The sequence below is a fragment of the Rhinolophus sinicus genome, chromosome 3 (genome assembly GCF_057876585.1).
Source record: "Rhinolophus sinicus isolate RSI-liver-muscle chromosome 3, RSI-T2T, whole genome shotgun sequence".
In the NCBI taxonomy this organism is placed as follows: Eukaryota; Metazoa; Chordata; class Mammalia; order Chiroptera; family Rhinolophidae; genus Rhinolophus; species Rhinolophus sinicus.
Window position 1 is genome coordinate 150,381,191 of NC_142503.1, and position 23,668 is coordinate 150,404,858.

A 23,668-nucleotide genomic window follows, 5' to 3' on the forward strand; every position below is an offset into this window, starting at 1 on the left:
ACAGAATTGCTTTTCTGAATAGCTGAGGTTAGAGGACATGGGTAGGTACCTGCTGATTCTTGGGTCACAGGAATAGGTGGCTTCAGGGTGATTCGAACTCAGGACCCCTTATCATTGTGATACATTGACCTGGTCTTTAGCATTATTAAAAAAGTATGCATTCTTTATTAATATTTCACCATACTTAGTTGGACCATGTAGAGATTTCATCTCCTAGGAAATGAGATTGAGTCTGAGTACTTGATTTTCCTTTTTAGGCTGTGTGACTGGTTTGTCATGTTACAAACACACTGCTGACTGTTGTCTCCTTGCTAATTGTGTGCAACCACTAATGCCAGTGAATTGTTGCTCCTCTTTCCACCTGGTTGTTGTCTGACTACCAACAACATGCACACGTCCCATGGGCCCTGATGCCCTGAGACAACCTGACATACAATTCCTTTTGTTATTCTTTCCTACCTAACACAGACATTTTATCAACACACATATAATTAATACTCTATAAAAGAAATTGCATTGCCTTGTATATTAATGCTTCCTAGTTTTAAAAATCAATACAAATTGTAACATCTTATTATAGTCACCCTTCTTTTTTTATTAAAACTTGCTTTTTGTACACTTTATATTAACTTTCCTTTTGAGTGACATTGTGAACACAGGCATTTCTTAGACTCAACCTTGTTTCCCAAATAATTATTTCTTTTTTTCCCTCTTTGCTTTGATGCTCAAATTGTCACAACTCAGCTGGAGAGTGTTCTCCTCCCCTAACTTCTTTGCCCAGGTAGGCAACAACAAGGTATTTATGAGCTATCCCCATTTCTGTCCTGAGATGTGACATTGGCTTGTCTCCAAGGAGCTCCAGTTCATTTTAGGGGCAAACTATATTGAAGACTATCTGGCATGAGAATTGATAGTGGGCTGAAGTGCTGTGCCTACTGTTAGGCTAATTTTAGTGGTGACAGAATTGGGGAAAACATGTGTCTTTTTAAGATTATGAAGTCACACTGATGTTTTCTAAGTTTATGTAATTAAATTGCTTTACAATACAGGGTTCTGTTGGCCATAAGGATTTCTATTATGCTGAACTATTCAAACACCAGTCATTTTTATACCATGACTTTCCATCCTCTGCCCTAAACCGTAGTGATGCTGATGGTGGTGTTTCAGATCGCTTTGAAAAGTTTTGGTGGACAAATCTAGTAACCTCCTATATTCCATCTTAATAATGAAATAGCTACCTTTTTCTAAGGGCCTAATTGCAGACTCTGGTGCCAGACTGCCTGAGTTGACATCTCAGCTCTGCCATTTCCTAGTTTTGTGACCTTGAGCAAATTACGTAACTGCTCTGTGCCTTAGTTTACTCATCTGTCAAAAGGGGCCTCTCTTTAAAATGTTATCCTCTCCATAGAGTTGTTACGAGGATTAAACTAGTTAACAATAAGTGATTAGAAAAGTACGTGGCTCATAGTAAATGCCATATGTGTTTCCTGTTTCTTCAATTGTCTAGGTCCCAGGGATTCCTTTCATTGTCATTGACATATATATTTCCTCCTCTTCCTCTGCCTTCTCCCCACTTCTTCTTTTAAAGAGAAAAATGTGGACTATTTTAAAAATGTAGTCCCTGAATTCATCATTTTTACTTTCTCATGCTTAAACTCATTTGATTTTGCAATCCCCACCCGCACCAGACCCCTAAAAGTTTGTCTAGCACCAGGCCCCTAAAAGTTTGTCTAGCCTGGCCCCATCAGATGCATTTTCATCATCCAATTCAAAATCTTCCTGATACAAAAATATGCCCATTCCTTTTTCCCTTTTTTCCAAACAATTTTTTATTTGCATGCCTCTTGAGGAAGAAATACCCCATCTCCTATTTTTGATTTAGAAGATGTTATTAAGCTAAAATGACAAGTATATAACTTCATAGGATGATAAGCTTACTGAAACTCTAAACAGATTACATTTCATTTTTCTCTGCTGAAAATCCTACATACACAGCTACATTTAAAAGTCCGAGGAAAGGAGTCAAATGTCTTGATTTTGTCCATCCTGCTGTTAATATGTGTTGTGTGATCCATAAACCTCTCCACGTGTTTGTTGTGCATTCCTGGGACTAGTATTAATTTTCCTGTGGAATACTGGGGCAGCAGCACCAGGCACCAGAGCTCCACGTACACACTTTATTGGACACACATTCTTATTTAGCGTATGTGCTACAGTTCTGCTGCTCGCTCCCCTGGGCCTGAGAGTGTTGGGGGAGGAGGTGGCGGCCATACATCTGTGACATAGTTTCCCCCAAATGCCCAAAGGTGCCGTACTAGGTCCTTCCTTCCTGGAAGGCACACAGCCTCCCAAGCCATCGTGTGGTATGCATTTCACATCTAAACGCAAGGTGGTGGTATTTGAAAGCAGGAAAACCCTGGAACTCGATTCTCAATCCTCGAAGCAATCTTTTACAGAACACAGGCCAGGCAGCAGTCTGAGCTGCTTTTTGTCGTTCCTCGTTAAGTCATATTCTGCAAGATTGAGAACAGATAGGCTTTGTTTTCCTGTATCGAGTTCTGTCCATTTTATTTTTTAAGTATTTCTTAAGTCTGTCCCTCCCCCTCCAACTTTCCTCGTACTACCCATGTTCAGGCTCTCGCCATCTTTTTTTTTTCTTGTTGTATATTAATTTACATAAATAAACTGTATCTAATTTACATTAAATAAACGGTATCTATTTAAATTTAATAGAGATGGATGTTAACTAGACTTACTGTGGTGGTCATTTAGCAATATATACAAATATCAAATCATGTTGTATATCTGAAACTAATATGTTATGTGTCAATTACACCTCCATGAAATAATAAAGTGTGTAATTCTATGAGTTTTTACAGTTGTGTAGACCTGTGAAGCCTCCACCACAATCAAGATACAACATTTCCATCACTCCCCAAAGACTGACTCTTTGTGTCCCCTGGCATCCTTCTCTCCATTCACCCCCAGGCAACCACTTTTTTTTAAGGGGCAGGGGTCACTTTTATCACTTTTTTTCACAATGTACCTGTTTGCATTTTATATAAATGTAATCATATAGTATGTGCTCATTTGTGTCCAGCTTCTTTCCCTCAGCATAATGATTTAGATATACCTATGTTGCATGCATTCTTTGTATTGTGGAGTGGTAGTCTATTGTATTAGGTTGGTGCAAAAGTTGTTGCGGTTTAAAAGGTTAAACACAATTGCAAAAACCGCAATTACTTTTGCATCGACCTAATATGAATATATCACAATTTATTTATCCATTCACTCGTTGATGTACATTTGAGTTGTTTCCAGTTTCAGACTATTGTGGATAAAGCCGCTATGAACATTACTGTACAAGTCCTATGTGGACATATGTTTTTATTCCTCTTGTGTAAATTCCTAGTAGTGTAATAGCTGGGTTTTATGGTAGATGTAGGCTTAACTTTTAAAGAAACTATCAAACAGTTTGTGAAAGGGATTGTGGTATTAGGTTGTTGCAAAAGTAATTGCAGTTTTTGCAATTATTTTTAATCTTTTAAACCACAATTACTTTTGCACCAACTTAATATTTTATATTTCCACCAGCAGTTCGAGTGTTCCAGTTTCTCCCACCCTCACCTGGACTTAGTATTGTCAGTCTTTTTAATTTAGCTATTTTAGAGAATGTGTGGTGGTCTCTCATTGTGATTTTTTATTTGTATTTTGTGGTCACTCATGTTGAGTATCTTTTAACATGCTTATTGGCCATCTATATATCTTGTTTTTTTAAAGTGTCTGTTCAAACATTTTGCCCATTATTTTATTAACGTTTAAGTTTTTTTTTTATTAGTTTCAGGTGTATAAAACAGCATAGTGATTAGACATTTATATACCTCACAAAGTGATAACCCCAATAAATCTCTTACCCATTTGACACCATACATAGTTATTACATTATCGACTGTATTCCCTATGCTGTACTTTATATTCCCAGGACTATTTTTTTTTCAGTTATAGTTGACATTTGATATTATTTTATATTGGTTTCAGATGTACAGCGTAGTGGTTTCACATGTATTAATTTATGAATGTTTTTTAGTTTTCTTATTGATTTGTAGGAGCTCTTTATATCTAGATATTGTCTAGATACCAGTTCTTTGTCAGATATATGTATTATGAACATTTTCTCTCATTTCATTTGCTTTTTCAATTTCTTGATATATTTTAAAGATATTGTTATTTTGGTTTTTATTTTTGATCAAGTTCAGTTTATCAATATTTTCTTTTATGGTTTATACTTTTTTTATCCTGAGAAATTTTTGCCCACTATAAGGTCACAGAGATTTTCGCCTATGATTTCCTGTAAAATTTTTATAGTTTTTCCTTTGTAATTTAGATGTATGATCAATTTGGAGTTTATTTTTGTGTTTTGTATGAAGTAAGGATTAAGGATTTCTTCCCCGTGTAGATACCTAATTGTTTCTTTTTGGTATCTCTTTAATTCTTTATTGGTAATTTGTACCCCCCTTATTTCCCCCTCATCTTCTTTGATCATTCTAGCTGAAGGGTTACCAATTTTGTTGATTTTAAAAAATTAAAATGGCTTTTGGCTTTATTGATTTTCTCTATTGTCTGTTTTCCATTTTATTGAGTTTTGTTCTGATATTCATTATTCCCTTCCTTCTAATTATTTTGGTATTACTTTGCTCTTGTTTTTCTAGCTTCTTGAAGTAGACCTTAGGTCATTGATTTTAAACTTTTCTTCTTTTTAATATAAGCCTTTAAAGCTATAAATGTCCCTCTAAGCTTTGCTTCAGTTATATCCTACAAGCTTTGATATGATGTATTTTCATTATCATCCAGTTCAAAATATTTTCTAATTTCCTTTGAGAGTCTTTTTTGACTTATGGATTATTTAGAAGTGTGTTGTTTAACTTCCCAATATTTGAGGGTTTTTTTTAGATATTGTTTTTGATTTCTTATTTAATTGTTATGGTCACAGAGCATACTTTGTATGGTTTTGATTCTTTTAAATTTATTGAGACTTGTTTTATGGCTCAGCATATGGTTTCTCTTGGTTAAATATTGTAAAAAGAATACGTCTCCTGCTGTTTTTGTGTGCATTCTATAAATATCAATTAGATTTAGGTGGCTGATAATATTGTTTAGATTACTTATGTTTTTCCTGGTTTTTGTATAATTGTCCTATCAATTGCTGAAGGAGGAGTACTAAAATCCTTTTCTATGGCTTTAGATCATCTATTTCTTTCATTCTGTCATTTTTGATGTCAGGTATTTTGAAGCTCTGTTATTAGGTACATACATATTTCTGATTGTTATGTCTGGGGGATGAATTGGCCTGTTGATTATTATGAAATGTTGGTCACTACCTTTGCTCATACTCTGTCTTGAAGTCTATTTTATCTGAGATGAGTATAGCCATTCCTGCCCTTATATTTGCATAGTATGCATTTTCCATCCAGTTATTTCAACTGATTCATGCTTCTATATCTAAAGTGCATCTCTTATAGACAATATATAGTTGGGTTTTCCTTTTTTATATACATTCTGATAGTCTCTGTCTTTTAATTTGAGTATGTAGTCCATTGACATTTAATTATTATTGATATGGTTGGATTTCAGTCTATCATTTTATTATTAGTTTTCTATTCCCACTGGTTTTTTTTTTTTTTTTGCATGTTTGTTTTGTTCCTCTTCTCTTTGGACTATTTCAATATTATTTAGAATTACATTTTACTTTATCAATTGGCCTTTTGCTATGTATCTTTTCTCAAATAGTGGTTGTTCTATGTATTGCAATGTACATCATTAACAAGTCACAGTCCACTTAGAGGTAATATTGTAACTTCATGTAACATTTAGAAGTCTTGCAATGGTATAGGTCTATTTACCCCTCCCCTTGCTATTACAGTATATATATATATACAAAAAATGTATCCACATTTTAAGAAAGGAAACACTGTATTAAAATTGTAATACAATGAATGATGATGCTAGCATTCATTTGATTAATGCCATCTTTTGAGCAAACGTCATGCTACACATTACTACCATAATTCAATTCAACTTTGAACAGTAATACATAGATAACATCTCTTAAAATGTGTACAATTTTTGCACCCCCAGTATATGTATATGTGTACACACACACACACACACACACACACACATATATTCATGCATATATGTATTATACTTACATACATTATAAACCCATAATACATTGTTACAATTTTTGCTTTGAAATCATATGTATTTTAAAGAAATTAAGATAAAATGTAATGCAGCCATTAAAATGTTTACAATAGGAAATGCTTTTAAATTAAAAGAACAAAGTACAAAAGTATTTATAGTATAATCCAATTACACATGAGAGGATGGGGGATAATAAAGGCCCAAGAGGAAATATGCCAAATATTAAATGTGGTTTTCTTTGGAAACATAGCCTTTCACATTTACTCATATACTATCTATTCTTATATTCTTCATTCATTTCTGAAAATCTGAGTTTCTCTCTGAAATCATCTCTTTTTCTGCCTGAAGAACTCTTATTTAGCATTTCATGTAGTGCAGGTTGGATGGTGACAAATACACTTTGTGTCTCTTATCTGCAAGTAAGGTCTTTATTTCACCATCATTACTGAAACATCCAGAGTTCTAAATTGGCAGTTTCTCATAGTACTTACTGTCCTCTGGCTTCCATAGATTTTGATGAGAAATCTGTGGTAATTCAAATGATTGTTCACCTATACAGGATTACTTTCAAGATTTATCTTTAGTTATGGTTTGTAGTAGTTTGATTATGATGTGCCAAAGTGTGTATCTCTTTGAACTTAACCCCTTTGGGATTTTCCAAGTTTAAATTTGTAAATTTATGTTTTTACCAAAGTTGGATGTTTTTGGCCATTATTTCTTGAATATCTTTTTCTGCTCTAGTTTCTCTCTCTTTCCCTTCTGTGATTTCAGTACCCCTATATTAGGTTTTTAGAAATTGTCCCAGGTTCTATAAAGTTCCACTTATTTTCAATCTTTGCTTTCTTTATCTTAGTTTGATTAAACTATTTCTATTAATGTGTCTTCACGTTTAGTGACTTCTTCCTTTGTCATCTCCATTCGTGAGTCAATCTAGTTATTTCTTTTTTTTTAATTCAGGCTTTGTGTTTTTCTGTTCTAAAATTTCCATTTGGTTCTTTTTTATATTTTCTATTTCTTTCTGTTGATTTAAAAAGATGATCTCATCAATTACAAGCATATTTTTCTTTTACCTCATTCAGCATAGTTAAAATGGTTGTCTTAAAGTCCTTGTATGAAAATTCCCACATCTGAGTCGCCTGAAGATTGGCATCTGGTGGTTCTCTTTTCCCTTGGGAATGGGTCACACTTTCCTAGCTCTTCCATGTCAACTAATTCTGGATTCTAATCTGGACATTGTAAATGTTTTGCTGTAGAAACTTTGGATTTTCTTTTAAGTTGTTCTGAGGAGCTTTGAGGTTTGCTTTAGAAGGTGATGAATTTGGTTAGACCCAATTACAACCTGCTGTGCTTGTAGTGGGTGGGTGATGACTCAGATTGAAGTTCAGTTCTTTGACCTGTGGCTACAAACATTTTTCAATTTGCCCCACACATGCATGGGTCAGCGGTCTGCCAGAGGTGGGCTGAGTCTATACGCAGAATTTAAGATTTCCAACGTCTCCTTTTTGGCTTCCCCCTTAATTTTGGTAGCCCTGGTTATCCTGCACTCACTCTTTCTCCTTGTTTAGTCTACTAGAGGGATGACCTTTCTATTGAATTTTTACTGTGTCTCTGCTGCCACTACCATGATTTTATTGCTTCAGGCAAATCACGGAGAAGCCATTCTATGCTTGTCACTTGCCCCAAGTTTTACCTCCCCTTTAAAACTTGCCTGTCTTTGTTCAATCTGTTTATCTTTTTTCTTTGTCCGGAGTTCATAGTTATTCTTTGCAAGAGGACTTGTTTGTTAAGCACTTAATTCTTCTGCACTAGAAGTACAGCTCTCACTCTTTTAACTGGAAAATCTTAATGACCTCTTTGACTGATTTTCCTGCCTGTAGTTTTATTTTCTCTCATATTTTAACTTGAGAGCACAAGTGATCAAAATAAAGTCCAGTGTTGATCATGGTCTCATAGGATTGGGTGTAAGATGTTTGTAATGGCTTATGTATGCAGCCCTTTATAACTCATTCCTGCCCACCTGTATACTGCAGTAAAGTGCCTTTTCTCAAGCTGGTATGTTTCCACAATTCTGGAATACTCATCCCCTTTGTTTCTTTTACTCTGTTTCCCTTGCTTAACTCCAGGAAATCTTCACTTACAGTTCAGTCCTTCTCCCAATCTTGAGATAGGCATCTCCTCTGAATTCCCCCTTAATATTCTGTGGGTCCTTCTGACATGGATTTACCACTTTGTTCTGTTATTTTCTTCTTAGTTGTCTGTACCCCCACAAGACGGAGCTTCTCAAAGGTTGCAAATCAAGCTTTATTTGTTTTAACTGCTGGCTACTTTCCCTCACCTACTTTTACACACTATCTGATACATAGTAGATCCTGTTGGTTTTGTTTGTTTTACTGATTGCATTACATTTTTACAAGTTTTTCATTTCAGTGCTTCAGTGAGTATCCAATGTGTACACATAGAATTCTTATGAAATAGAACAAAGGATTCGGGGCTAACCTGTCCACTATTCACTGTGTGCCAGTTGAGACATATTTGCTAACCTTGTCTTCTATGCCCCTAACTATACAGGTGGTGGACCCAGCATTCTGTGACATCCTAATGATTAAAGTCTGCACCAAAATGGAATTGCTGGAACTTGTTAAAGGGCAGGCCTCTTTTGCCTTTCTCTTTCCTTATGAATGGGAGAGTCCAGATATTGCCAGGGAAGGGGTGTGTGTGTGTGTGTGAGAGAGAGAGAGAGAGAGAGAGAGAGAGAGAGAGAGAGAGAGAGAGAGAGAGAGAGAGAGAAAGAGAGAGAGAGAGAGAATATTGATGTACCCCTGGCAGTGAGCCAGCACTATTCTTCCATACTGAGTATCAGGTGATAGATTCAGAGTCTATAGATCTGTCATGGCTTGTCAGCTGCTAGGGAATCTGGAATGCATTCTCTTCCTTTACACCATTTCCCATTTATTAGAAAGAGTCCATAGTCCTTTATGTCCTACAGAACACAAGCTTGTATCAGAGCTGCTGCTTTGCTCTTGATATCCCCCATTCAGAGCAGGAGCTACTGAGCTGTAACCCACATTCTTTCTTTCAAACAAATGAGCCTCTGTTTCCTTAGAACTTTTCAACTTTCATGTACTATGTAATGCCTTAGAATAGTGCTTCAGCTTCAGCTCCAATTTAAAAAGAAGATAAGTGCTTTAATCATTTTCTAGTTATGCAAATAATATGCTATTTATTCAGTAAATATTTCTTGCACCTCCTACATGCCGTGCTTCAAGGATACAGCCAGGAAGATAGATATGGTCATTGCCTCATGACAATTGAGTCTAGCGTTACAGGAAAATATAGAACTTTAAAAAAAAATTCCCAAAACCTCAATATACAGAGATAACCACTGTTAACCTCTTTATGAATTTTTTGTGTATGTTTTTGCCCTTTGATTTCAGACACCATCACTTCATCTGTTTTCATTCTAATATCCTCAACTTTTTTGCTTCTTTTTCCTTCATTTCCCCCATGGGGCAAATTTCCAACTCCTGAGCATCTAATAATCAACCTACGTAATGTTTGGCCCTGGCCTGGAAAAAAAAAAATCTATTTAGAATGCTAATTTTAATCCCAAGGAGCTTGTTCTACTTTATATGTTTGAGATTCTGAATTTTCCACACCTATGAAATACTAATTATTAAGTTATAGAGGTATTTCCCACTAAATTAAATTAATAGACTTACTCAATTTATAGTTTAATAAGGGAGTATTAAAAGTTGAGCTGTACCTTATTTATAATTGCAAAAAAAGTATTAAATATCTAAATGCCCATCAATAAGAGAGTAGTTAAATAAATAATGGACATGTATACAATGGAATGCTATGAACCCATTAAAATAGTTTGTTGACATAAAAAGAAAACTAATAAATGTGGAAAGGTATTCACAACAAATTGTTAAGAGAAAAACAGATTTATGTATAGATTAGGATATTTTGTTTCCATTTATGTAAAATTGGATACATATGTGTGTACATGCAGAGAAAGCTATCTGTAAGGATTCAATTGATATATTTCTTCAATTCCTACTGTATAAGAGGTGCTCAGTAAATACATTGCGATGTCCATGTCATGGGGGAAAGTCTGATAATACACATGAACTGGATCATGCATATTTGTGGGGGGACATATTTGCTTTACTAAAAGTACTTTTTCCCTCTTCTCTAGAATAATGAACTACAAAGCAGGTTGGACTATTTAACAGAAACTCAACCCAAGTCTGAAGTGGAAACCAGAGAGATTGGAGTGGGCTGTGATCTTCTACCCAGGTATTTAGGAATTTCCTGTTTTTCTGACTCAAATTCTTCTTTGACATAAGAAAATACTTTATTGGGCTGTTATTACCAGAATTGCATTCTTTCTATCAAAAATATTTCTGCAAAGATAAGTGGTGGCTGCTGACGCGTCTGACTAGTTTCTGTGGGAGCAGGGGCATTGTGCAGGGCAGAAGGGATGCCAAGGAGAGATCTGGGGAAGGCGCTTCAGAGAGAAATTGGCCCTATCAGTTAGGGCATGTATTTGTTCCTTCATTCATTTGTTCATTCGTTCATTCATTTATTCAGCAAACATCTGTTGAGTACCTTCCGTGTGCCAGGCAGTTATGATATGGAGAATGAGATTTAGTTCCTGTCCCAGAGTGCACTCTGGAGGGGGAGACAGATATTGGGCAGTTATTTACAATAGTGTGAGAGGAACCTGTGAGATGCTTTGGTAACGTAGGGGAGGGAGAGTCTACATCTTGAATAAAATTCATCTGTTCTCCAGCAGCATAACAGAATATTGTCAAGCACTGGATCAGATTCTAAAATAAATTATGTGTTTCAAACATGTATTCAGATATACAATGACCGTAGTCTGCTTCATTCAGTTGTACTTCTGAGCAACAGGACTGAGGTGTTCGGTGTGAAGCTGCTCCACATGCCTACGCCTGGGTCTTTCCCTAGTAAGATTAGAGCCTGTGAATCAGTAACTAACCCACCATCCCTAGGTGCTCAAAACTGTGCTTGGCCCAAAGAGGGCATAAAACAAATGTATAAGAAGGACGCCGATTACATGTACCTTGTGATTTAGGTAACCAAAGTCACAAAGTCATGTTGTTCTCATTTACATTGCTTGCTTTCTGGTAAAAATAAGGCAATTTCATCATTCTGATATAATTCATAGAAAATGTTAAGAAAGAAAAAAGGGAAAAGAATATGTAAATAGACTCCAGGTCTCATCCATGTGGGGTACAAAGTACATAATAAAAATATAGCCAAAAGGAATGATTGATCATGTCCAGGGACTCCTTTTGAAATATAAATAGTTGGCCATTTCCCTCCTTTTTTATTTTTCAAGAACCAAGTGGCTTAGTCCACTCTAATTGCCCACGTAATAAATCTTGTTTGGCTAAGACGGGTACAAAACTATGTCTGAAACCAATAAATTGTTTGTTTTCTAATTCCCACATTTTGGCTTAAAACAAGGTTTTCAATTTGTATGCCGAAGGATAGCCTGAAGCAAACTTTTATGGTGAAGTTATGAAACCACAAAGCGGTTTTCATAATGGAAGTGCTGACAGACCCTTAACTTATGGCCACGGTGAACTTGGAAGCCACTTCAGTATCTAAAAGCAGCTTTTCCATAAATGTAACATTTGGTTTCCCCCAGGATCCATCTTAGCACTTTAACTACCTAGGTCAATCAGCAGAGGAAATGAAAACTACATATCCGTATTTCCGAAAAGGCAGAATAATATTTCATTCGTTTCCTCACAAATATTTATTAAGTGCCTACTATGTGACAGGCGCCATGCAAGTCTGGGTGGTGAGGAGCATGGGGTCTTTAGAGACAATTCAGGGCAGTAGTTTTCCACCTGCGCTTCTTGGAACTGCCTTGCTCTGTGCTAGGTCTCTGAGGGTGTGGAGGTTAGCAAGAGCTGACCTGTGGAGACCCTCTTGCATACAAAAAAGTAAACAACCTGAGGAAAACTCAGCTTTTAGTGTGTTTTATATGTTGGATTTCAAATAAGTTTTTGTTTGAATAACAAAAACAAGCTGTTTTGTTATTTTTTTTATATGGTCAAAACAAATTAGAACCTCCTGGTCTAGTTTAATCCCATGTTTTATAGATACAAAAATTGAGGCTCAGAGAGACAAAGTGATTGACTGGCAGCCATGCAACCAAGATTAGGACCAGGCCTTCTGAGTCCTGGGGTGGTACATTCGTGGTTTTAAAATACTCAATACATAGAGAGTTGCTGAATGGTGCTGCATACAGTCTAACGAAATTCCTGGTTCTTACTTGGACTTCAAAATTGCATCTAAGTAATGAAAGATTCCATGGTGTTTTCCAGAATATTTTTAGAACAGCCTCTTCCAAAATGTTGTAGATCAAGGAAAGTATTGAATTAAGTCTCATTGATTCAGAAGAGTTTTGTTCTTACTATCTGTTCTTCTCCTACAAAGTACCCTGCAGTTTAGCCCAGTTGGGGAACCTCAGGCTGCTGGGGTTCCCTGCCCCGCCAGCTGTCAACTGAGCACAACTTTGGGCAAGCTACTTAATCTCTTAAAATGGAAGGAAGATGGCAATATCAAATCTCATAGGGTTGCTATGAGGATTACATGAAAATGTATATACAGTATGTAGCATAACTAGACCGAAGTTAACCCCTTAATAGACAATAGCTATTATTATATGAACTAAATAAAAACTCTGATTTTACATGTAAGACACTATCAAATAGAAGTGAATTTGAGTGTGCGAAGGCAATTCCATTAACTTAATTTTTATTGGTGGTTATTGCTGATTTTATTAAATGTATTAATAGCTTAATCAAGTATACAGGGCTTTAGTATGCACTGAGCTCTTCAATTAAACTATTGGTGGTTTGAAACCCTCTAGATACTGCATAAAACACTGGAAGGCCCAGTAGATGATGAGGTCTGTCAGCTGGGACATCAGAGTGGTCCCAGCATGTCCCAGGCACACCTGGCACCAATGACTCCTTTGTCCTTAGACCTGCAAGGGTTATAATGCTGTGCTACAGCTAATAGTGATTGTTAGAGCTGCTTTATTTTTATGTATTGCTGAACTAAATGAAATCAGCCTTTTCTTTCTTGCAGAGCTATCAAGCCCTTTTTCTTACCCCTTCCCGCATCTCACCTGTCCCTGCCAATGCTGTGTACCCCTGTGGACAGGGACCGTAGGCTACCATCCCTGGTCTAGCATTTACTTGATGCTCACTAAACATTGGTTGGGTGAATAAATAAAAGGTACATAGCAACTGGGGACTTAGGCAGCTGACCTGTTTTATAATATGATTTATTTATTTAATACAGAACTAGGAAGAAGCATTTCTCGCTGAATGTTTTACTTCTTTATGTTTATTATTTATCTCTCTCTCCCCACTAGAATGTAAGCTCCATGTTCGCAGGGATTTCTATCCATTTCACTAATTGCAGTCTCCCTGGGACTTAGAATAGTGCCTCACACATGGTAGGCACTTAATATTTGTTGATTGGAGCCATCCCTCTGTAGCATCTGACAGTTCTTCCTAAGCAGAAGAATGTCTACTTCTTTCCCTTGTAGGACTTCTCTCTCCTACTTCCCTGGCCTGTCCTCCATCTATTTCAATGGCTCCTCTTTTTCCTCTAAGACCACGGGAACTCTTCATGGTTCTGTATTGGTTACAGTAGCTTCTGCAAAGGTGGCATCCAGTCTCGTGGTGTTACCTCTTGCCTCCCTGTGGCTGAGCCACCCTGTAATTCAACCTCTCTTTTGTGATAAGTCCTCCTTTCTGGCTGCCTGCTGAGCACGCTCAGCTGGTGTCTGCTTGATCTTCATATTCACCTTGTCTGTTGCTGAGTGAGTCAATTTTTTTCATCTAAATGATTTCTCTTAGTGGGGGTTAGGAACACTGGCTGGAAGTTAGATCTGGATTTGGGTCTTGGATCTACCTCTTGCTACATCTATAGCTTTGGGCAAATTCCTAACCTCTTTGTGTCTCAGTTTCCACACTTAGAATAGCAAAATTTTGATAATAATTCCCTCAGAAGCTTGCTGAGATGATTAAGTGAGATACAGGGATAATGTCCCCAGTGCAATGACCACGTTTTCATAGTTTTGTTTTGCTAAGTTTCCCAGTTACCTAAATTCAATACACTGCAGTCACCTTTGAGCCTGAATTATTTGTTCCTAAACTAATTCACTCATACAGTGCTGTCTTCTTTCTTCATGCTTTGCTTCATACTTTTCCATTCCAACTGCCACCAGCCTGCTTGAGACTAGTGTCGTTTATGTCTAATCAGTACCATCTGCCTCCAACTCCTCCTCCTCAAATTCTTCCCCTCCTTGATCTAATCTCTGTGTTACGTGAGTTTCTAGAGAGCAGAGATCTCTTAATAGAACAAGGAGAGAGGGGAGAGGTGAGAAGGTATTCACTGTGACTTCAGGGGCTTTTAAACACCTATCTTTAAACAAAAGACTGAAGAGTTTGCTTCAAAATGTTTGCTATATGTTAATTAAAGCCATTGAGAGCAATTTCAGGTCAGCTAACCTTAGTTCACAGAGAAAAGTGAAAAACAAAAAACCGAAAGAAGAGACTTCTTTCTCCTTCCCCAAGTGAAACTTAGTTTCCAGGAAACTCATAAATTATTTCTTAATAGGTACAATTTAATGAAAAATATTCCCTGTGGACATAAGTTCCTAGCACATAGTAAGCCCTTTAAAATGCCTACATTTTCAAATTTCTGTTGTAGAGACCAGAACACAAAGTAGCTTTTGTCAAAGCTTTAGTTGCTGATTCTGCTATTGTTTCCCACAGGGGAACTGCCCCTTTATGGATTCATAAAAGGTTAACAATAGCCTTAATGTGTTAAAAAATATGGTCGAATTTCAATTATGAGGTTGAAATTATTTGCATTCTTGAAATCTTGTTTCCTACTGATCAACTAAATAAAATACCTCACCTCTTTTTGGGATATGAGAGCTGTTGAAATCCAGAAGGTCCACCTTTATAAATATTTCTGCATTTTATGGGCTTTTAGGATATTGTCACCAGAGACCATTTCTGTTATGTGGAATATTCACAGTAGTTGGCAGAAATTGCCATCTGGCTTCTGTCCCTGGCATTCCACTAAACGGCCTGGTGAGGTCACTGGGGACTCTTCAGTTGCCAGATCCTGTGGCTTCCTCTGTGTGGTAGGTGACACTTTGACCACTTCTCAAAATCCCTTTGGTTTCCTTTGTCATCCTCTGATTTCCTTTGTCATCTGTATGTGCAATGAGAGTTCTGTGCTTGGCCTGAGTGAGCTTCTGGAGTTATGAAGATGGGTGAGCAATGGTTTTCACCCTTCAAGAAATACACCAAGCAGAGGAGACAAATGCATGATTAATGGGTTCAAGATGCTTCCAGTGGTGTGTCAGAAGCTGGTGGGGCAGTCATTTTCAAGGTGTATATGGGGAGGGTGGAGTGGTGAGCATGAAAAGGACATACTGAATCTCTGGGGAGAGACATGTGAAGTTTAAAATTACTCCCAATCTTCTAATAGACCTCATTAAGAAGCTGTCTCCCTACTACTCTTTAGTTGAAAATCAGTGCAGGGTAATGGGAGGTATTACTGATGGGGGAAGTTTAGCCAAAATGAACCTTTGGGAAGCAGGAAATTGAGCAGCACTGCTCAAGGAAAGTGTGAGTGCATAAAGAAAGGAAGGATCGTTTCTATCGCTGGTGCAAGGAGCAGGGGGAAATGTCATAGAGGAGGTGATGTTTGGTTTGAGTCTTGAAATATAAGCAGGAATTCATCAGATCCATTTGATTAGGGAAGCATTCAAGGTGGAGGGGACAGCATGACATTGGCAAAGACGTATGCAGCAGTGCGGTAAATGATGAGAACTGTGTGTTGCATAGCAAGGCCAAACAGGAGATATAACAGGAGATAGTAAAAGGCCTTTAGACCATGCAGAGGAGTTTCAACTTCATCCAGAGAGCAATGGGGGGACTTCAAAGGGTTTCAAGAACAGTAATAATGCTCTTTTTTAGGAAGATATCCTTGACAGCAAAATGGACAGTGGATTCAGGGAGAGGAAGACTTTGCCAATACTGAAGACAAGGAGACCATTTAGGAGAGTATTCCAATATTCAAAGATGAATTATGAGAGCCTGAACTAAGGCAGTGGCTGAGGAAATAGAGAGGACAGATGACAAACCAGTATTTAGGGAGGTGGATTCCTTATGACTTGTTGTACGATTGGTCATGGGAAATTAGGGGAAAGGGGGTTGAGTCTTATATCTCATCTACACAGTTGGTCACTGCATCAGTCAGGGTAAGGAGTGTAGCTGCTGTAACAGACAACCCAGAGATTCTGGTGGTTTAGCACAGTAAAGACTGAATTTTCACACCACCGTCCATGGTTGGCATGGGTCTTATTCCACACGGTCATTCGGGAACACAGGATTCTTCCATCTATCAACTCAACCTGGGTTTTGGAGTCCTCTTGGGTCTTCCACTGCACTCTCTGCATGAAAGGGAAGAGAGAAAGCATAGACAATTATGTAGAACGCTTTTACAAACTAAATCTGAAAGTAATATACAGTCGATCCTTGAATGATGCAAGAATTAGGGGCACCAACCCCCGTGCAGACAAAAATCCACATATAGCAAGTTGGTCCACTGCATACATGGATTCCCAACTGCTGACTGAAAAAGTTGACTCTTGAACAACACGGGTTTGAATGGCGCCGGTCCACTTACTCATGGATTTATCAGTTCAAACCCATGTTGTTCAGGGGTCAACTGTAAATGGTTTCTGCCCATTTAGTCACTGGCTCACTGAATTGCAAGGGAGGCTGGGAAATGTAGTTGTATTATATGTCCAGGAGGGAAAAAAATGGGATATGTTTCCATCTGTGTCACTAAGTCCTATTAAGCCTACTTCCTAAATATCTTCCAAACCTTTTCTTGCTGCTTCACCTCCAGTGTTACTGTTAGAATTCACATTCTCGCCATCGCTCTCTCACCTCCTAAATAGCAAAAAAAATCTCCTAACTGAGCTTCTGCCTCCAGACTGAGTCCTTTGCAGTCAGTCCTCAGTAGTACCAAGGAATCTTGCTAGAATAAAAATATGAGCATATCATGTCCCCTCTGCCCCCTTAAAAACTTTAGTGGCTTCCTGACCCGTTCTGAACTCCTTAGCAGAGCACACAGGGCCCTCTTCCACCAGCCTCATCTTCTGCTACTTTCCATTATGAACTCTTTGCTCTGGTTGTACCAAACTTGTCTCCCCTCCACCCCATGGCCTTTGTGTTCACCCTTCTTTGCCTTTGCACATACTGTCCCTTCCGCTTGGAATGCCCATCTCCTCTTTGCCTACTTGAGGAATGCCCAGGCATCTTTCAAGATTCACCTTCCCTTGTGAATTTCCCGATGCCCTCCAAGTGATGCTAACTTGTTCTGTCCTCAGTTTGCCCATAATATGTTAAATGTTGTGCTTCTCAGGGTCCTGCCAGGAAGGGGAGATTGAAGAAACTTAAATGAAAGAACTATTTACAAAGGTTTGGGCAGCTTTAAGGGAAATAACCAAGGGACAATGGCGTACTCTGGAGATAGTAACAGTGGGAGCTGTTATCAGCCTGTACCTGAAGAAGCAGGGGAAGAAAGCCGGTGGGAGAGATGGAGGGAAGGGCTGTAGCTGAGGGCCTTTGCTAGAGGAATAGAGCAAGCCGCCGCCGGACTAGGAGGGAACAAATGTCCTGACCTCTCTATCCTTCCATTTTCTCATCCCCTGCTACGACGTCCCAGTCAAAACCAACTGAAAGCTAAAAGTGGGGGAGCCCATTGATGGCGACCTTCAGGTCAGCTTCCCAGGGCGCAGAGTGAGGTGGAGAAGAGGGAGAGTAGATCTGAATGGGCAAATGGAAAATACTCAACACGCCTCTTTATGTCTCTATTATAGTAGCCCATGTATCATATTAAAATTGTTTATGTACAAATTTTCCCCACCAAATTATGAGTTCCTTCAATGCATGTTTTATATTTTTCTGAATCATCGATGCCTAGCACGTGCTAAACCTTTAAAAGTTGCTAAAAATAATGGTCCTTTTTGTAACATTTAAATGAAACATTCAACTGTATTATTATAGTCTATTTTTAAGTGTTGAAAAACCATTTCTTAGAGTTGTCTTATCCACGAGAATGGAGAGTTTTGTTTTATCTTCCTGACCTGCCTTTTCTCATTTCTCAGCCAAACAGATCGGACCCGTGAAATCGCAATGCCTTCCAGGGGCTATGCCCCATATGCACGAGTCCTGGAGTTAACCATGAAGAAAACTCTGACTTAGGCACTCAGAGACTTGCACTTTTTACAGACGGACAAACGCCCTGTAAGTCTGTGGCTTGAAGTCTGGAAAGGGTGACTGTTGCTTCTTCATATACACAGTTTAAGACAGAATGGAAATTACCGAGGTTCTCATCCATTTCTTAAAACATGAAGGAAAGTGGAGGTGGAGGGGGTGGGCAAGAGAGACGTTTACAAGGTCACATTTCAAACACGCAACCAGCTTACCAGGCTGTACTGGGCCATCGTTAGTTTTCCATGTGGACACTGAAGTCCTGTCAGAAGCATTTCCTCACGATTTATTTTCTGTTTTTCTAGACTTCAGTTGGGAGGGAAAAGGAAATTCATTTGAAATTACATGTTATCCATGCCAGGATCATTTGTTACTGTATGAAAGCTTTGTTTACCCATAAAAGTATTAGAGGCAGTGTTTCTCTGGCACAGAGAAGCCTGTCCACAGGACCATGGGCACCTGGGGAAACTTGACCCTGGGAGGGAAGGATCCCAGCATGCTGTCTCCTCTCGGTGCCGAGGATGTGCGCAGGGTTGTGGCAACTGCTACTGAAGATGGCTCTCGTGCGGGCACACACGCTTCAGTCTCGTGTGCTAATTCCTTGGTTTAATTTGTGCCTTATGCCTTTATGGAGCCAGCTGAAATCACTGTATTTATTCGACCTGTGATTTTTCTTTCTTTCTTTCTCACTTTAACTGAAAGACAATTTTTTAATGTTGTGGAAATTTAATCATTTCATGTTTTCAGTATTGATTGGTGTTTTTGTGAAATGAATGAGTAATTTGTTCATGCATGCTCTACTTTGATATTATAACCTATGTCACATGTTTAATAAATGCCATATATTTTGTTCTACTGATGTTGTCTCTGTGTTTCAGCCAGGACCACGAACAAGGGATAGAAAGTGGAATCGGACTCTAGAGTGAGTGTCAAAGTCAGGGCACAGTGAGCTTTCAATCAGTGCAGCCCATAGAAGCATCTATAAACCGTAAGATAGTGTGTGTGTGTGTGTGTGTGTGTGTGTGTGTGTGTATTTAAACTCTGAAATTTAGCTAGTTAACCTACCTTCTGAAAAGAGTAAGATGTACTCATGGTTATAAAATACAAAAATAGTTTTCACTTTAAAAATATCACCTATCCTTGTGCCCAAACTCCCTACACCCTTACTGTCACACTTCAAAAAAACCTAGGGAAAGACAGCAAAACAGCTCAGCTGGGTAAATCCCTGTGAGTCAGGATAATGTAAAGAGAAAAAAAAAAAGTGTATTTTTGAAGCCAAATTTATATTTAAATGGTGATTGTGCAAGTTATGATGACTTGGGACCTTGGGCAAGTCATCAACGCTCTCTGAATATCAACTTCATCTTCTAAAAACTTGGGATCATCACAGCTACCTGACAGCCTGATGTGAGTGTCCAATGAGGTGTCCACACAGAGACACTGTGGGTGCTGAGTGCAGAAGGGGGTGTGCTATCATTCTGCAGGTTTGTTTTAAAGCACTGTTGCCTCCTGGTTCCCTTCACTCATGGAGGCGTTCTGGTGGTGAGAAACCATGCCCTGGGCAAATCCTGAAAAAAGGAGCATTTCAGAAAAAGGCAGTCCTTGGGCCAGGAGAGGGAAGCTGGACTCAGAGTGGCAGAGGGTCCCGGGAGCCCCGAGGCCCCTAGAGTAGCTGATCTGGAAGCCATTTCTAAATGAAATGCAGTGGTACAAAGAACGTCAGTTTTAATGAGACCGAGGCAGAAATCAAAACTGCTCTGCAAGTACCACCACATTCCCTCTGTTCTCTTTTTCTTAAAACTAGCATAGTTTTAAGAAAACTATAAAGGAAACCCAAAAAGATAAAGAAAAGATAAAGGAACCCAAAAAGATAAAGAAAAGATAAAGGAAACCCAAAAAATTAGCAAGTAATTTTACATTCAAAGAATGCCAGGGATCATTCTATAGCATTAAAGGTGGTTTCTATCTGGGCCTTTTGTATTTTTGTATTCTCAACATGTGGAGAATTCTCCATATTAGTTGAACTATTCAGAAAGACAAAGAAAGTTCCTAAGTAGTACCGACTGAAACTGAAAGAAATAGAGATAATTCTTCTTGATCCTTTGTCAAAATTAACTCTAGTGGACCTTCCAACCCACCATATGAAAGACTTACATGCTTCAACTCCTCGTGAGCATGGGTAATGTATAGAACTGGGAGAAAGAACTCTCATATTAATAGTAAAGCTATTCTGTTGAAATGAAAAACAGCGATATATATATATATATATATATATATATATATATATATATATAGTATTTTTAAAATAAAAAAATAAGAATATCCTATAATAATGCTTCAATATTTTCATTCCAGTCCTTCTAGACTTTCTTACACACACACACACACACACACACACACACACACACTCCATTTATTTTGTTTTGTTTTTAAAACAAATATAACCCTATTCTGAGAAGCAGAATCATGGTTTTTAGGGAGGTGGAATCTGGTGTCTGCTGAGCTCCATCACTAGTGTGTGCATTGGGCAAATCACAGAACCTCTTCAAGCCCCTGTAAAATGGGGACAGTGACAGTTTTTTCCTAAGTGGGGTTGGTGTGAAGATTAAACAAGTTAATATCCTTGAAGTTCTTAGAACAGTGCTTGGCGTGTAATAAGTACTCAATGCTACCTATTATCACATACTCTTGTAACCATTTTTCACTTATGATAATTCTTTACATCTAGCTACACCGTTGTTTCTTACAATTATCGGATTCCATTTTATTGATGTACTATGATTTACTCAATCCATTCCCCATTGTTGGAATTTTGGAGGTTGTCTTTACTCCTTTTTCAGCAATCCTCTGATGAACCATATCTTACACATGTCTTTGTACACTTGGCTAATTATTTTCTCAGGAAAATTCCTAGACAAGGAATTGCTGGGTCAAAAGTTACGCACGTCTAAGTCTTTTGGTGCGCATGGTCCAATTTGGTCTGTGGAAATTTGAATCCATTGAAACTCTCACCAACAGGATGAGAATGTGGTGTGCTGACCCCTTTGCCAGCACTGGGGATGAGAAATGGAGGGTTTAAATGTTTGCTTGAGGCAGACCTGTCCCACAAACAGGCAGTGAGAAAAGTTCCTTCAGGATATTGCCTTGGATACCTGAGCTCAGGGACTGCAGGTGTGAGCTGTAGGCCTGCACCCTTCCCGAAGGCCCAGAGAGTTCCTGGGCAGCCGACACGAAACAGGAATGGGCTCAGAAGGAACAGGTGTGCCCCAGGGCCCTGGAGTCAGAGAGCCTGCTGCTTAGTGATCCAGCTATGGAGAGAAAACAAAATCACGTCACGTGCCTGGGATGGCGTTTGAATCTGAGGGACATGCCCCAGAGGGCAGATTTCAGAGCCAGGCAGGGAGAGAGAGAGGAACAACATTGGGGAAGTGCTTGGAGTTGGGTGATATGAGATGGTCACTCCATTAGAGGGCACGCTAACCAAGGCTGACCCTGAGCTGGTCTGTACGTCTACTCTGGGCACCCACTTTCTCCCCAGAAAATGCCATCTGCCTGCTCTAGGAAATCCAGAGTAGTCCCCAGGACAAGAGGTAGGGTGGGAGATGTGACAGGAAGGGCAGATTTATTCCTGTCCTGGCTCAGGCTACATCTGACCACGGTGCTTTCCTTGACATCCAGACTCAGAGGCCCAGGTCAGTTCAACCAGCACATGCCACGTCCTGTGTGCCAGTGCTAGGGACAAAGACATGCACCGACAGATCCTTTTCCTCTCCAGGCCTTTCCCAGTGACTCCAGCTCCTCTTGATCTTTGGCTGTCTCTGTATCCTAGGAGTACTTCTTTTTGGCCCCCTCTTTGCTACTCTTACATCTAATGGAAGATCGTCACATCCATTTTCTGTCTCTCTAGTAATGTAAGTGCCTTGGGGGTACACCATAATTTGTAGAGGACCATTCCAAACTTCGGTGAGCATGAAGAAATCTACAAACGAAAAGTATTCCAGACAGAGCCTCAGCTGAAAGAAGTAAAGGAGACCAAGATTACTGAGGTAGGCACAGAATACTACCACCATTTTGTGGATAAGGCATTTGAAACTCAAACTCAAAGGCCTGTCTGATTCCAGAACATGGGTGGGAAACCTGAAGTCAATCCCAGGTCAGCCACTGAATTGTGATACTCACTTGGTCCTGTCACTTCAGCTCTCTGACGCTCAGTGCCTCAGTAAACAGCTTTGCCTAGGAAGTAAATGGAATTGCATCCCCCACATAGGCATGCTGTGCAGATAACATAAAATAACATGGAAAAGTGTCCCAGAACTGTACCAGAGACATGCCAATAATCGATACCTACTATTATTACTAGTAATTACTCGGAAGGAGGCGTTACACCATGCATATTTGTAAACCCAAGGGTTTTCTCTTTTTCGATACCTATTAGACACTTGGACGGTGCAGAAGAAAAGTAGGGCAAAAATAAAAAACACGTGGCTTGTGGCTAGGTAAGCAGGAGATTAAATAAACTATCATCTTAGGGGCTGGTCCAGTGGCTCAGGCGGTTGGAGCTCCGTGCTCCAAACTCCTAAGGCTGCCGGTTCGATTCCCACAAGGGCCAGTGGGCTCTCAACCACAAGGTTGCCGGTTCAACTCCTTGAGTCCTGCAAGGGATGGTGGGCTACGCCCCTTGCAACTGAGATTGAACACGGCACCTTGAGCTGAGCTGCCTCCCGGATGGCTCAGTTGGTTGGAACGCGTCCTATCAACCACAAGGTTGCTGGTTTGACTCCCACAAGGGATGGTGGGCTGCCCCCCCCCTCCCCCAGCAACTAGAAAACAGCAACTGGACCTGGAGCTGAGCTGCGCCCTCCACAACTAAGACTGAAAGGAAAACAACTTGAAGCTGAACGGCACCCTCCATAACTAAGATTGAAAGGACAAAAACTTGACTTGGAAAAAAGTCCTGGAAGTACACACTGTTCCCCAATAAAGTCCTGTTCCCCTTCCCCAATAAAATCTTTAAAAAAAGAGAAAAAGAAAGAAAAAAGAAAGTATAAACTCTTCCCACTAGAGACATATTTATTAAAAAAATAATGAAAAAAAAATAAACT

The 23,668-nt window shown here is 39.0% G+C and overlaps 1 protein-coding gene across 2 annotated transcripts in view; it reads left to right on the top strand.

Moving 5' to 3' along the window:
* The window catches only part of LOC109447664 (myocardial zonula adherens protein), a 108,471-nt gene that overhangs the window by 68,952 nt on the left and 15,851 nt on the right, over positions 1–23,668 (top strand). Inside the window, exons 12-13 of one of the 2 annotated variants that reach the window (XM_019732237.3) lie at positions 10,406–10,506; positions 18,461–19,421. In XM_019732237.3, coding sequence (XP_019587796.3) covers positions 10,406–10,506; positions 18,461–18,557 — 198 coding nt within the window. In that variant the 3' untranslated portion in view covers positions 18,558–19,421. Of the gene's footprint in view, positions 1–10,405; positions 10,507–18,460; positions 19,422–23,668 lie in introns of those variants that run through there. The other variant, XM_088797241.1, reaches the window with a different exon arrangement.